Source organism: Camelus bactrianus, chromosome 25 (genome assembly GCF_048773025.1).
Source record: "Camelus bactrianus isolate YW-2024 breed Bactrian camel chromosome 25, ASM4877302v1, whole genome shotgun sequence".
NCBI lineage: Eukaryota > Metazoa > Chordata > Mammalia > Artiodactyla > Camelidae > Camelus > Camelus bactrianus.
The window spans coordinates 4045028-4061423 of NC_133563.1; the positions used below are offsets into that span (position 1 = coordinate 4045028).

The 16396-nt window shown below is 45.1% G+C and overlaps 1 protein-coding gene across 1 annotated transcript in view; it reads right to left on the reverse strand.

Annotated features, from left to right (window-relative positions):
* CDH17 (cadherin 17) overlaps nt 1-16396 on the reverse strand; it is a 60623-nt gene that overhangs the window by 10794 nt on the left and 33433 nt on the right. Inside the window, exons 11-14 of the mRNA XM_045505454.2 lie at nt 14145-14221; nt 11984-12175; nt 3952-4196; nt 672-802 (exon numbers count right to left, since the gene is read on the reverse strand). Coding sequence (XP_045361410.1) covers nt 672-802; nt 3952-4196; nt 11984-12175; nt 14145-14221 — 645 coding nt within the window. The remainder of the gene's footprint in view (nt 1-671; nt 803-3951; nt 4197-11983; nt 12176-14144; nt 14222-16396) is intronic.

The window sequence follows — 16396 nt, forward strand, 5'->3', positions numbered from 1 at the left end:
GCAGAGGGACATGGGGTTCACATCGTGAACAAAACTAGAAAGGCGTGAGCACGTATGTGCCTCCACTTTGGTACCCTTCTCGTCCTTCTATTATACGATATTCTGACAGTTTGACCCAGTGGAGTTTCCCACCCACCTCACCTTCCCTCCCATTTCTGTTTATACATCCCCTAATAGTTTTTTTTTAAATTAATAGGCTTTATTTTTTTAGAGCAGTTTCAGGTTCACAGCAGAACTGAGCAGAAAACACAGAGAGTTTGCACACAGCCCTCCACACATAGATACTCCCCTACCCTCAACACCCCTCATCAGTGTGGCATGTTTGGTACAATCGATGAACCAACATGGACACGTGATTATCAGCCAAAGTCCACAGTTCACATGAGGGTTCACTCCTGTCGTTGTACATTCTATGGGCTTTGACAAACGCATAATGGCATGCAGCCACCACTACAGTATCACACAGAATCATTTCATTGCCCTAAAAGTCCCTTGTGCTCCATCTATTCATTCCTCCCTCCCTCCCTCTCCCCAAACCCCTGGAAACCACGATCTTTTTGTTGTTTCTGTAGCTGTGCCTTCCTCCCCTCACCATCCCTCCCATTTCTATTCATACATCCTCTAGTAATTTACGTTACCTTTTATTTATTCATTTATTTATTTGGACTCACCTACTTCCGTTGCCACCACTTGAACCTGATACAGACTTTCAGCTTCCCTGTCCAGCGGAGCCACGCTGAAGATCTCACCGGTGACAGGGTCGATTTTAAGCCAACCCCTCTTGTCGCCTCTCAGTGAATAACTTTTTATAAAGAGAAAAGAGCAAAAGAAAGCTCACATTACTGTGCGTGAAAGTGTGAAGACAGTTTATGCACCACTGTGCTATTATATCAGCGCTCTCCCTTGCATATTATTCACAACATATTTAAAGGAGCATCACCTAATATTATTAATGTTTTATTTGTATACCAGCTGCCTTCAAAAAGAGGATTTGTTCATCCTTACAAAGTGGTTGGTGTATTTATTTTAATAGAAAAGGTAGAGTTACAGACTCTGATGGAAAAAGGTTAAACTTTTCTGGCAATCAAAGAATTTCAATTAAAACAACCTGGAAGTATCTTTAGACCAGATTAGCAAACCGCCTCCTCTAAGAAAACCCGAACACCCATTGGTGGAAATGTTGTGTGAAGGGACGGATTCAGAGGCTGCTCGGGTCACAGTGAATTCCTCATTCAACAGACAGCTACCGGGGGCTTAGCCACGTTAGGCTGTGGGCCAAGAGAGGAGGTTACAAAAGGCGTTCTTAGGCCACTGGAGAAGACAGACACGGAGACAGATAATTTCAATAAAATGCGATGAATACAGTGGAAGGGGCCGTGTGGAGTCCCAGATACGTTTATGGGACCAGAGAAGCCTTTCTGAAAGAGCAGATGCTAACTAAAGCAAGAAAAGGGAGGATACTTTGCGCAGAAGGAATGGCATGAACTAAAGCAGAGAGGCCAAGGGTGTGGGGGGGTCAGGCATTCCCGCAATGGTGGGACAAAAACTGGACACGGTGGATGGCAACAGATGAAGCCAGAGAGATTGGAAAGAGCTGGATCGTGGGAAGCAATGGGCAGCCAGGGAATGGTGTTAAGCAGGAAGGTGACCTCATCTGTTTTCAATGGAACTCATTGGTAGGTGTGTGAAAGATGAATCTGAGACAGACAAGACTAGAACCACAGGGAAACCAATTGCTACAGCCTTTTGGAAACAACACATCACAGCCATAAAGATGTCTACATTTTCAGATCAAAGAATCCCACCTCTGGAAATTTTCTCCAAATAAAAAAACAATAATAGAAGTTTAAAAAAGAATTTTATGCATACATTCAAAACATGTTCTATAATAAAAAGACAAAACAACCTACATGTCCAGGAGAATGACTGAAAAATTATGTGTTAGTTCAAATTAATTTTTTCCCAGTGTTAGAATATTCTATATGCCAAGCACTGTGTTAGGCTGTGTGTATAGGTGATGAATTAAAAATTCCTATGTTCTTGGGATTTCTGAGTGAAATGGAAACCCTTTGGAGGGTTCGCAGAGGAGTCATATGATCTGATTTACTTTTTAAAGACCCACCCTCTGATTGCAGTGTATGGACTCAGGGTGGGGTGGAGGAGATGATAATGGTGGCCTGGACCACTGCAGAAGTGATGAGAAGCAGGTAGATTCTGGATATATTTCAATGAAAGAATCTCCAATATTTGCTGATAGATTGTATTAAGATCCATTGGGTGTCAACAGATTCTAAGTTTGTGGAGCCGGAAGAAAGAGAAGAATTAAATTGCTCCAGCCAAAAACTGTGGAGTCATCCTTAGTTCTTAACTGACTTACTACTAGCATCTGAATTATTGATTATTCCTCATTCATGAAGTACTTTTTTTATTTGTCTCTTACAGGACACCCCCCTTCTCAGTCTTCTTCCTCATCTGCCTGATTTTAACTTAATAGTACATCCATTATATCTTGTCCTGGATATAAATGCCTTTGTTTTCCCCCCTCATAGACTCAAATTTATATTCACTTGTCTTTGACTAATGATTTTTTTAATTACATTCTCATGAGGGAGACAGAAGCATCTGTTAAGCAGTAGATGGTTGTAAAATTAGTAACATTTTGTGCCCTATCATAATCTGTGACTCTGATGTATCTTTACACTAACCACACAGTATAACCCAACTGTTCTTTCCTCTCTCATGTTTGTCTTTATGGAAGCTGACAAGTGCTTGGGGAGGAAAACAGCAGGTGGGAACTTTACTCCGACAGACAATCAGAAAAAGGTCTTGGGACCGATTCCAAGTGCCTAACTGATTGCTCAGTGGGAGGCAAGACTCCCATCAAACGTTCAGAGACCCTAAAGGATTGGTCATTCATAACCACATGTGGGTTTTAAGTCATGCTGAAATATCTGTCATGCCATGGACAGGAGTGCCCGTGTTCTGCAATAGAAGCAAAGGATCTGGGTTCAAGCCCTAGCTATGTGCTTATTAACTATGTGATCTTGAAAAGATTACAGATACAGGGGGGAGGGTATTACTCAGTGGTAGAGTGCATGCCTAGCATGCACGAGGTTTTGGGTTCAATCCCCGGTACCTCCACCAAAAGTAATAAATAAATGGATAAATTTAATTACCTCCTCCACCAAAACAAAAATTTTAATTAAAAAAAAAAGGTTATAGATACAGATACAGGTATGGATACCTACACATGCATGCCTATCTTGGGAAGACTAATTATCACTGTGCATTTTTCAGGCAAATCTGGGTGAGTTCTATTGCACCAAAAAAATGGTTGAGAATTTCTAGGATGGAAAGATTTACATTTGTTCAACTACCTCAGCCTGCGTACTTGCCACTCCAGCGGTGAGCTCTGGAGTGAGTCTTGTCACCCTGGACCTGCTCCTTGCGGTGCCGAGCAATCTATGCGCCCTCCATCGAGAACACTCCCTCCGCCCTGCCAGGCGGCCCCGTCTGCCCCGTCAAATTTTGCCTTATTCTTCTGTCTAGAACTCCAATCTGCCTTCGGGACTGGGGCCCATCCCCAGTCCCTGGCCCCCATCACTGGTCCAGACACGGGGCCTGGCTTTGGACAGCCCAGTCTCTGGACTCCCCCTCCTGAACTCACCAGCCCTCAGCTGGGAGCTGCAGTAGGTGGGCTGGAGTGGAACCTGCCCTGCTTCCTACTTGATTGAGTCTGGGTACTCACTGATGCCCCCCAGGGCACTGGCACCTGCTGGAACCACGGCCAGTTCACCAGGTGCACTGGGACGTGGCTTCAGATGCTGGCTCCTCCCTTAGGGAAGAGTCCTGGAGTGAAGCCAGCTTCTCAGCCCCTCCCAGCCCTTCCTCCTCCCCACTGGCCGTGGTCCCAGCGCACAGCTAGGCCTGTCCAGCCCTGCTGTCCTCTACCTTATGTCCAGACCTTCCGGATCCTTGGCAGTCACGTTGCCCACTTTAGTGTCTCTGGCCACATTTTCACTGACTTTTGCTTGGAATACTTGCTGCAAAAATTGTGGAGCTTCATCCACATCTGTCACAATTAGCCTGAATGTGGCAGCAGAGCTGGCATTGTACTGTACACCTGGCACCAGAGGCTCAGGATTTTCTGCTTGGAACACAATGTTGTGGATGTGTACTGTTTCAAAATCAAGAGGCTGTGGAGAGGAAAAAAAAGGAAAATTAATTGGGTGATAATTAGCTCCCTTAAAAGATTCATTCCCATAAGTCAGAGAAAAACAAATATATGATCTTGCTTATATGTGAAATCTAAAAAAATAAAATTATTTATAAGCCAGAAATAGACTCAGACATAGCAAACTGTGACAAACAAACTGTGGTTGCCAGGCGGGAAGCAGGGGAGGGATAGATTAGAGTTTGGGATTATACATTACTATATATAAAATAAATAAACAAGGACCTACCATATAGCACAGGGAATTATGTTCTATATCTTTTAATGAGCCATAATGGAAAAGAAACTGAAAAAATATATATGTATGTATGTATATGTATAACTGAATCGCTTGTTGTACACAAACACTGTAGATCGACTACACTTTAATAAAAAATGAGAATAAAAAATAAAGACTCATTCCCTATGCACCTTAGAAATCTCTCTTACAGAGCAGCAGTTCTCAATCCAGTGTCAGCAAGAACTTGCTTCTCAGAGTAAGAGAGCCATAGAAAAGTCTTTGCTGCAGGACTTATCAGGGCTTTTAATAAGCGAATGTGTGTTGTCACTCTCCTAGCAGAGGAGATCAATACAGCACTTCTCCAGTTTATTTAACCCTGGGGTGATTCCTTCACTCAGCAGAAACTTACTGATTTTCTCAAGACAGTTCTCAGAAGACACTGGGAAATGTGTATGTAGAGATTTCCACACTGAATAATGATTTCCCAGGGACCTCAGGACTCAAACCTCAAAATAAAAGACTTTAAACTCATGGAGGGTGGGGGAGGTTAGCAGAGCCAGTCAAAAGATAGGTCATCTGCTCTTGTTCAAGGTCATGCTAAACAGGGCCAGGGATGAAAATCAAGAAACCAATTTTGGTTTAGTCTGAAGAAGACTTTAAGCTAGGGCTTCAAGACAGAAAGAGCTGCTTCAAAAAAACACAAATTCCTAACTCTGGAAGCTTTCAAGAATAGGCCTAAAGAACACATGTCAGGTTAGCATAAAAGGTCTTAAATATCATTTAAGCAATCTGTTTTTTAAAAATACCATCCAAGCAATTGGTTTATATTCTTCTAAGGTTCCTGTCAAGACAGAATCCATAATTCTATGGGGGGGGGGGAACAATCCTACTCCTGGAGACCCACTGAGCCCCTAAGGCAGGGCTTCTTAACTGGGATAAAGGGCTTCCAGGCATCAGGGAACTCCTAAAAACTAAAATCTAAATATTGTATTGTTAAAAAAGAAACAAGAGGTACCAGATCAACCTGGAATTAGCTGGTCAGCACTGAGGTACTCTGCCCAGTAGGCCCTTTTGCTTCCCTTAGGAAGACACCCTTGCCTGAAACAACACATTCTTTGCTAGTAATTCCCTTTTTCCGCCCCCTTCTGCCTTTAGAAACCTCTCCTTTTCTATGCTCAGCCGAGCTCCCTTCTGTTTGCCAGAAGAGGTGATGTCCGAGTCACGACTAAAGACAATTTGATCCCCAAATCTACGCTGCTGAATTGTTGTTGTTTAACAGAACCTATGTGTATATGTGAGATGTTTTCTGGGGAGAGGATATACAGCTTTTGTCAGAGTCTCAAAGGTACCCATTAACTGGAAAAGATGGAGGCACCAAAGCAAAGCCCAAGAGGCACATTAGAGATTTTGGAAGCTGTCCTGTGTGACTCACTCTCCCAGGGTCTCCAGGTGAGCTGCCGGTTCTTTAACGTCAGTTTCTATCAGTTTCGCACTAGTTAAACAGAAATGGCAGCATCCATTCACGCAGAACTGACACCTGGGTGTGTTAGCTCCACCTGCACTTGCCCAACTTCTGAAAAAATTCTCCCCTTCAGTCAAAAGTTGGGCCCATGCAGTCCTCTCCCTGTTGGCTTCTCTGAACCCTACTCTTCTTTCCCCAAATGGACGAGTTCCATGTCCTCTGGAATCTCATAGTACTTAACTCAGGATTCTAATTGTGTGGTTATCTATTTTAGATCCTCACGGACTGTGAGCTGAGAAGAGGAATTGTGTTACATTCGTCTTTCCGTCTCATCCCTTCCCTGACACGCGGTACCCATGTGGGAAACTGGGAAACATCCAGATGAGAAGGCCTTGCAGGCTCCAGGGGGAAAGAGATTCTGGAGAAAATCTCCACTCTCTAGAAACCCTCTCCTCCAGGCACACACAAACACACACATCACAACCTAATTTCTAGTTCAGAAGAAAGTACGATAGAAAGTTTGCTCATATGAAAGAGGAAGAATTATGTGTGAAGACTCAAGGTCATTTGAGATAGAAAATAAGAATCAATTGACGTTAGTCAAAATGCAGGATACAAAATTTTGGAAGCCAGCTGAGAAGTAAAAAGAGAGGTTTTTCACAGAGATAAGCACCCAGTGCCTGCAGGGCATGACCCCATGATGACCTCCTGGTCAAGACTAAGTGGTCTGATAGGGCTCCTCCCCTGAGGGGTGGCGGGGAGGGGTGTGCGAGTTCGAACATCTTAATCCCAGGGACCCACTCCTCATCTCAGGGGATGAAGGCAGGGGTGTCAAACTGAGAAAGCCCAGTAGACGGAGCAGGAAGGCAGCAACCCCCAGAGCAACCCTGCCATGCTTACAAAGGACCCAGCACTCTACTCCCTGTGGGTGCAGCCACGCCCAGGCTCTGGCAGGCAGCCCGGTGGTCCACGTGCTCAGACAGAGGAGGCACACCTGTCCTCACTAGCAGACAGGTCCTCAGTCCCCATCCCTTCATGTGGCCACCAGAGGTGAGTCCTAAAGAAATGAGATAGCATACGTGCAAGTGGGAAGCAGCCTGTGTTACCAGAACAGAACAGGCGAGGCTGAGAGTAGAGAGGAATGATGGAGAAGACGGTGCACGTCAGGCTAAGAAGCGGGGACTTCATCCTCGATGAGCAGAGAGAGGCGGTAAGCACGAGACTGACAGGGTCAGAGCTGTCTTTTAGAAAGTTAACTCTGGGAGCAGCCACGGGAGGGATGCGCTTGGACTGATCGAGACCTGGGCTGGGAGACTGGGTGGGAGAGGGCATCAGTGCTGCTTAAGTGCTCACTGAATGGAAGGACCAGCCAGCCATCGATCAGCGTGCTTGACTTTCACGCCAGGAAAAACGATGAACCAACTCTTCCGGGGGGGGAACAAATTAGAAGTGGAAGACACCAAATTAGCAACTGATAAGCAGCAGAGCTTAATCAAGGTCAAGTTGTGTCAAAGCACATGTCTGTCTTTCATGACACAGGGATATGCCTGCAAAGCCAAGCCAAGGGACCCTCGCGGCCTCGTGGGATTACCTCAGGCTTGTTTGAGCGACTTACTCATCAAATAAGTGGAAAACACACACTCAAGCCACAGTCTCTCTTCTGTGCACCATGGCTTGAAAGGTCGAACCTGTGATTTAGGTTCAGCCTGGAAGCAGAGATAAAGTGTTGAAGGAGAGGAGCTGAGACGGGAATATGTGACCTTTTCGGCGAGCATCGTGATGGGAGAAAATGTGCACATCACTTTTCCGGATGACATTCTGGCTGGTTAAAAATAGGTCAAGTACCGAGAATTTAAAAGGACCAGTCATGAGGGAGAAGTGACAAAATTCACATAAAAAAAAATTAAAGCCAAAACAAACCCCTGAATTTCAAGAAAGGGGGTCCCAGGAGAGTCACTGATGAGCCAGGGAAGGCCAAAAAAATCTTCCTGGCTCCTGACCCCCGCTTGGCCCCAGGAAGTGACCATGATGACATAAGAGGCCAGAGCTTTGGGCAGCAGCAAACATAGAGAGGACTGCACTTCTAAAACTTGTTTAATCCTAAGCACCACTTGGGGCTTGTGAAATAGTAGAAAAAATATATATATTGGTCTCTGCCCCTATTCGCTGCCACCGAGTTCCTTGGACTTTCCTGGGTGATAGGAGGGCCTTTTGTTCTAAAGAGGTGACTCTTGGTGGGCTCCTTGGATGGCTTCAGGATGGGAGCTGGTTACCAGAAAGACCCAGCCAAGATTAGGAGCTTGGGACTTTCGGTCCCACCCCAGCCCCCGGGAAGGGGAGAAGGGCTAGAGGTTGGGTTAATGATCAGTCATGTCTACATAATGAAGCCTCAATAAAAATCCTCAGAGCAAGGGGTTCAGAGAGCTTCTGGGTTAGTGAACACATCCAAGTGCCGGGAAAGTGAAACACATTCCAACTGCATGGAGACAAAAGCTCCTGCTCTTGGGACCCTCCCAGACCTCACCCTATGTACCTCTTCATCTGGCTGTTCACCTGTATCCTTTATCACATCCTTTATTATATAATAAATTGATAAACATATTCTTTGAGCTGTGTGAGCTGTTCTAGCAAGTGATCAAACCCAAGGAGGGAATCATGGGAACCTCCAATTTACAGCCAGTGGGTCAGAAGTACAGGTGACAACCTGGGACTTGCAACTGGCTTCTGAAGGGACTGAGCCCTTAACTGGTGGGATCTGATGCCCTCTCCAAGTAGACAGTGTCAGATTAAATTGGAGGACACCAGGCTGGGGTTGGAGAACTGCTGGATGTGTGGAAATGTGACATCAAAAGTGAAGCTCAGTAAGAGGGCAAGAGTTAACGGGAAACACAGGAGTGTTCTATCTCTGTGCAGGGCACTGGCTAAAATGACTGATTCCCAGGCCCTCCCATGGAGAGGCTGGGTCAGCAGTCCCCGGTGGGCACCATCTGACTCTTGCATTAGGCAAGTCTGGCCCCTTGGCAAGAGGGGAAAGCACATCTGGCCACACGCAGAACCCCAGATTCTGCCCTCACTCTCATTGATCAGAGTTAAGATAATGCTGGACATTTATTAAGTTTACTGCTGCTGCTGGGTGCTGTGTTGAGAGCTATACGTGTACTTTTGCATTCAATCCTCCAACATCCTTATCAAGAAGATGCTACCATTGCACCATATTTTAGATCAGAAAATTGAGGTCTGAGGGGTTACAACATTTGGTCGAGGACACAGAGCTAGTAAATGGCAATGCCAGGACCCAACAGAAATCATTTCCCAAACGAAGCCAGAGCCTGAGGTCAAGTTCCCAGCCCTGCCATCACGGAGGGGCCTGACTGTGGCTGGTCGTGGGCCTGCACCGCAGCTGCACAGTGCGTCTTACATCTGCCGCCCGCAGAGTCCACGTGAGAAGCCAACGAGGGTGTGCAGAGGCCCTTCCTGAAGCAAAAGGGGCTTCAGTTTGGAGAATGGGCTCCTCTGTGAATTTGACCTGCAGTTAGCACTTCTGTACCTCACATGAACAGTTGCTGATAGAATTGAGATTAAGAAACTTAGTTTCTGGACAAAAAAAAAAAAAAAACTACATCAAATTAAAAATCTTCAGCATTGCAAAGGAAACAGCTGGGAGCACAAAAAGGCAGTCTGTGGAGTGGGAGAAAACACCCTTCTGATCTGTTGGTGGAAATGTAAAACGGTGCGGCTGCTACGCAAGACAGAATGGGGGTTTCTCAAAAAATTACAACTAGAACCAAAATATGATCCAGGAATCCCTTTTCTGGGTATATATCCCCAAAAAAACCCCTGAAATCAGAATATATGCACCCCCATCTTCACTGCAGCATTATTCACAGTAGCCAAGAGACAGACACAACCTAAACGCCCATCAGCAGAGAAATGTGATGTATACATACAATGGAAAATCCACAGCTTTCAAAACAGGAGGAAATCCTTTCGCATGCTATGGCAAGGAAGAAGTTTGAGGACCTCACAGTAAGTCAAACAAGCCAGTCACAGGAGGACAAACACTGTGTAAGCCCACTTATCTGATGTACGTGGAATAATTAAACTTACAAAAACAGAAAGTAGAATGGTGGTTGCCAGGAGTTAGGGGAGGGGGAAGCGGGATGTTGTGTGTTCACTCAAGGAAAATGAAAAACCTAAGACCTATGACGAGGTACACACAGTTAACAATACCGTACTATACACTTCAAATTTAAGAGGGTATATTTTATGCTATGTGTTTTTTACAATTTTTTTAAAAAAACTTAAAAATGATTAGCATGCACAGAAGTACACTTTACATTTGATTATTTGACCAATTACAAAATAAATACTGTGTGTATTATACAATATCAGGAAATAAAAATAGTTTACATTGGGATTTACAATTTTTTAAGAATGATTAACACATGGTCCTAAAGCAGTGGCGGTCCCCGATGGCTTGATGGGGAGGGAACTAGAAGTAAAGGCGAAGTCATACACAGCAAACCACACAACAGAATCTAACTGATTTAAAATACTAAAACCTGTATAAATACATACATAGGTCACACGGACACCCGAGGGGCAGTGGGCTAACAGTTGGTGGTTTATCCTAATCAAGAATCCACACCTCAGGGCTGGTTGTCACTTAGCATTTGGAAGGTCCTCATCAGAGATCCACACCCCTGAGGCCACTACTACAGGCTTGGAGTTGGCACTGCCTCCAGCTGCTCTAGAAGGTTTGTGAATTAGCAAAGTAATCGTCCAGAGAGGTTTCGTGGTATCAGCGAGTCTTCTTCGGCAGCCTCCAGCTCACTGCACGGCAAACCTTCAGCGTTCAGCCAGGCTGGCAGAGTCTCTCTTGCTGTAACTCGGACCCCTCTTAATTCTAAATCTATCGGATAGCATTGAGTGCCGCCTCCTATTGAGTCATCTGGTAAACGGTTTACATGCTCCAAAGCACAAATGAGGCAGCGTGGAGAAAAGGGTCAAGCTTCAGGTATACACAGTGGGGGATGGGAGTAGCTCAAGGGAAGGACGGGAAGACCCTCTATAAAGAAGCAGGTTCTACGCTGACCAAGATTTTGGCTCCAGACCACCCAGTGCTTACAAAGGGAGGGACGAAGCAAGAGCCAGTGGACTTTGCCATACCGTAAAAGCACGGGGTGGGCGGGGAAGAAGGCGTGAAAGGATAAACTTGTCCAAGAAAACTTGAAAGGGGATCTACCAATTTCCAGTCATTATTAAAGAGGAGTCTATGGCTGGCCCATTAGAATAAAAGGTCTAATAGAAAACAAACTTATGGTTACCAGAGGGGAAAGGGGGTGAGGAGGGATAAATTGGGAGTTTGGAATTAGCAGATACTAACTACTATATATAAAATAGACAATTAACAAGGTCCCACTGTAGAGCACAGGGAATTATACTAAATACCTTGTAATAGCCTGTAATGAAAAAGAATATGAAAAGGAATATATATCCATGTATATGTGTATAACTGAATCACTATGCTGTACACCAGACACTAACACAACGTTGTAAACGGACTGTACTTCAATTTAAAAAAAAAAAAAAGAACAAAGTGCCTAAAGCCTAAAGGACTTACAGGGTTCATCCAGTCGAACACCCCACATTTGCAAAGGGAGAAGTAAAGCCCTGAGCACCACCTCGCCCCAGATTTAGCAAATAAAAATGCAGAACACCTGGTTACATAGTTTCAGATAAACAACAAGCAATGTTTTAGTACTAGCATCTCCCAAGTATTGCATGGGACATATTTATACTAAAAAATTATTCATCCTATATTTTATATATTTCATATGGCAATTCTACCATGCTCTGCAAAGGTTACTTGGTCCGTCAGTGACAGACCCAGAATGAGAATCCTGCCTTCTGTCTTTCGGAAGGACAGGAGTGACTGAGAATGCTCCAGGAGTCCATCACATGCCTGACGGTCACTGCTAACACGTCACCTCCACTTACAGGTCCTTGAATGGTCCATCATACATTAATCTTCAGAAAAGACAAACTCCGTAAATGGGCCATTTACCTTTTTAACTTTGACATATCCAGCATTGGTCTGGGGATCTGTGTCAATCTCCAAGCATCCTTCACTGTCTCCCTGCGTAACTCGATACAGGATTTTGGAGCTCCCAGTGTGCGGTTCATCCGCATCGGTGGCCTGGATGGTTAAGATGGTGGATCCAACTGCTGTGTCTTCAGCCAGCGTTAGGTTTCCATACTAGGACGGAAGCCGGGGAAGGAAACGGTGAGTGTGTCCACTGTCACCAAGTACAACTGCCACAGGGCAAACTCGTCTCGCTGGTTTCAGAACGGACCAAGTCCGAGTTTGCATCAGTACTTACCGAGCACGTCTTCCCTCCTGATGAGTAGGTTGCAGCTGATTTTGACATCAGTCCTACTTGCAGACTGTTGTCCATTGTGCCGAGAAACACAAGGTCTCAGAGAGCTACCAGCAGGATTCTAAAACAGATTCTCCCTCCCACTCCAATACGTTTAACACCTGTATTTATCATTATGACAGTAATGAGATAAATCAACAGCTTCTCTGTACTGAGTGTCCGCAGTGTGGCGGACACTTTACACACATTGTTTTGATTAATTCTTAAACCACCAAGAAACAATGGTTAAGAATCTGAACTTTGGAATCAAATGGCCTCGGTAGGAATCCTAGGCTTGCCACTTACTAGCGGGGTGACTTGAGGTAAGTGATCTAATTTCTTTAAGTGTCTGGTTCACCACCTGTCCATTGGAGATGATGATGATAAAATAATAATAACAGAACCTACTTCGTGTTTGCGGTGGGGATTTACAGAGGTAATGCATAGAAAGCCCTTGAACACCTAGCACATAATAGTGCTCATCAAAAACGTAAGCAGCAAAACAAAATCCCCTGCTGAGTAGCGACATTATCATCTCCACTTGACAGAAGGACAAAGAATTGGCGAGGTAAACCCCCCCACGACCACACAGCTGCTGAGTCACAGAGCTAGGACTCCAATCCATGCTTGTTCAACTCCAAAGCCAGTGCTCTTAACCGCCAGCCTAGACCACCTCCCACTCCCCCTCTGAGGACCCCCCAGGTCCTGTCTCTTGGCATCTCGATCATGAAGATGGTAACAGGCAGGGTCTGAGGGAGGAGCACGGCAATGGAAGAAGTGGACTCACTCTTCCCAGAGCCCAGTTTGCATTTCTAAGCTCGAAGAATCCCAAAGCCGGATTCTGATGCTCAGTCTAATAACACTGTCTAGATGCAATGCAAGGAAACACAACACGCGGAAAGGATCAAATGCCCACGAGAACGGAAGCAGAGAAGCAACAGGCTCTTGCTCTCGTGTTTGCTTAGCCTCAGTGCCTCTTACACAAGTTACATCCAGCCACACCTTTTACCTCCCCAGGCCCTCCCATAAATCAGTTCTCTTTTTTTGTCACTCTTATCCCTCTTTTGATTTATGAGCATCATCCCAAGGCTCTGGGCTGCTTCATAACTGACTTCAAACGTAACAACCTAGTCACAAGAGCCTCTCTCTCCTCCAGAATAAATAGAGACGTCCCTTTCAGGGGAAGCAATGATAAAAACCACTGCCAAGTTTCAAGCCCACATTAACAGTAAGTAAACTTGAATCTACTTGATGTACTCAACTGATCTTCTTTCTCCTGTTCTTTTTCCCAGTTCTTCTAATTCCTGCTGATGTCTTGAGCACTTTTTTTTTTTTTTTTGGCATAAGCCGAAGATTAATTTTTCTTCCCCTTTTTTCTTATCCAATTATTGCAAAATGAGTTTAAACTGCCAGGATTCCAAATTTTCAATTTTGACTAAAAATGCTTCTTTGAGATCTCACAGTCATCCATTTATTGTCCTACTACACACAAAATACAGAATGACAAGCTGCAAGCAGCCGCTCAACTCCTCTCAATTTGACAAAGATTGTGGTTGTAGCTTTTAAGCAGTCCTGGCAATAAATGAGCCATGGGCAGAAGTTTATAAACAGACGCTCCCAGATATTGTTAACAGTGAACGTTATTGTTCCCTGAAGATTTCCACTGAAGATGACGCCCGAGTTTGTCACCAGTGCATTGACTAAGATGTTAAATCTGGCATTTCCCCTAACTACTGTTTGTCTTTATTCCAGAGGTAGGGGTCAGGTAACATGAACAACATTAAGAAAAACAAGGTAACAACTACTCACATCTGATTTTTCAAAGATGGGGATCTGATCGTTGGTATCAATAATGTTGACGTGCACATGGCAGAAGGTCTTGAAATCTGGAAATCAAAGTCATGTTACAAAACCTTTCACTGAAAATCACGCATTGAAATCAGAAATCTGCAAGGAGAAAAAAACTGGCAAGCGAAGTGACCACCACAGCCATAATTTGACTACTGACATGTGATTTATGTGGCGAGGGGCTTCTCTGCTCCCCACCTGTGTCCACGAGCTGGCCACCAAGGGGAGGCTGAAGAAAGCCTGTGAGAGACTCCCCTGGGTTCCCACTCCCTCTGCACCCTCCTCCTTGATAAGGCTTTTTCCTGAACAAGACAGCGTCTTACCTATGAAGCAGCCTCTTTTCTGACTAGTGAAACTCACGCAGCCTTCAAAGCCCAGTGCAAAACTATCCTGCTGGAGAGTCTTCCCTGAGCATCCCACTGGCTGGCTTTCCTTCTCTGAGCACTTCCAGCACTGACTGTCCTGTATCACCTCTGTCCCCACGATGGGAAGACCCACATGAGCATGGAAGGGCTCAACTAGCCCCCTTCAAAAGGCCTGGCTGCCCAGGCTACAGAGGCAGGGGTAGCTCTCAGAACTCTGGGGAAGTAGCACAGGCTTTGAGGGGTGCGTCTGACATTTCAGAGACCCTGTCAGAAACAACAGGTTCAACCTGGGTCCAAGATGAGCATGGGTACAGGTCGTGATGGGGTGCCCAGGAAAATATCCAGAACTAGAAACAACATGATGGTTTTTTGTTGGGGTCGCCATTGCTCTAACCATGAAGTAGGGTACTGTACAATAGCTGAGGCTCTGGGCTCTGGAGCCCCAGAGTCTGAATTCTGTCTCTGATACTCATCAGATGTGTGAGAGCTTGGGCGTGGCACTCAAGGTCTCTGTGCGGTAGTCAGTTTATCTACAGAATGTAGGTAGCAACCGAACAAGGGTTCTCATCATAACAGTTAGCCCTCCATGCTCAGCTTGCGTGACTCATTGCATCCTCATTCTAACTCTACGATGTAGGTGCTATTATCATTCTCATTTAGTTCACAAATGAGGAAGCCAAGGGACAGAGAAGTAGGGAACCTGCTCAAGGTCATACAACTAACTAGTGGTCGACCCAGAATTCAAATCCATGTGCTCCTTTGCCGTCTCCATCCACTCTTCACCCTTCATCCTGCTCTGTGCCCGGGAGGCTGACCTTGGGAACTGCATAGGTGGGCATCCTGGCCCCTGGGGAACAGTTGGGTTCTTCCAGTGGGAGCACTGTCAGGAGAGCTGAGGCAGGGCAGGAGGGACAGGGTCAGGGCGCAGTCCCCCCACTGCCAGCAGCCTCTTCCACAGGCCCAGGCACAGGTCTGGTCCTTCCCCTCGCCCCTCCTCACTTTGGAGTGAGAAAGGCGGTCCACTGTCCATCGTATGGCACACCTCCTGCTGGTTCCCCATAATCCTAACCACAGCCTTCACAAATAACCCCTTCTTCAAACTCTTATTTTAAATTAACTTATTTATTTTTCGATTTTGGGGGGGTTAATTAGGTTTATTTATTAATTTATTTTTAATGGAGATACTGGGGATTGAACCCAGGATCTCATGCATGCTAAGCACACACTCTACCACTGAGCTATACCCTCCCTCCTTTTAAACTTAGAATCTAATAATAGTATTATAAATAAATGATGATTCAGACATTATGCTGTACAACAGAAACTGACACATTGTAACTGACTATACTTCAATAAAATATATATATATACACATATACATAAGTGGATGTTAATTAAAGCTGCATCCAGTCCCCAGGACACCTGTAGACAGCGGGAATGGCTGAAGAAGTTCAGGAGGTCCCAGGCCTGAGCTCACTGGCTCCTTGCTCTGCACACATCTCATTTGGGCCAGCAGTGAGCCCCCTGACTAACAGACCTTCCCTGATTTTCTGTAAAACTATGTTAATTGCAGCCTAGCGTCTAATTTTCTGCAGTACACAACTGCATGTTTAATCCTCTCGACACACATACACACGTATCTATTTATATATAAATAGATTTTATAATCTGGGGCCCCTATGTTCTATAGACGCACTCAAGTACACAGACAATTTGTGATCTTACTTCCACTTTGTGCCCCTGATAGCCTCAGACCACTTCAGGTGCCTATGCATTTGTACATGGGACTTCTCCTCCCCTAGATGCCTCTATACCGTTTTGTAACCTGTCATATTCATCCTTCAGGAC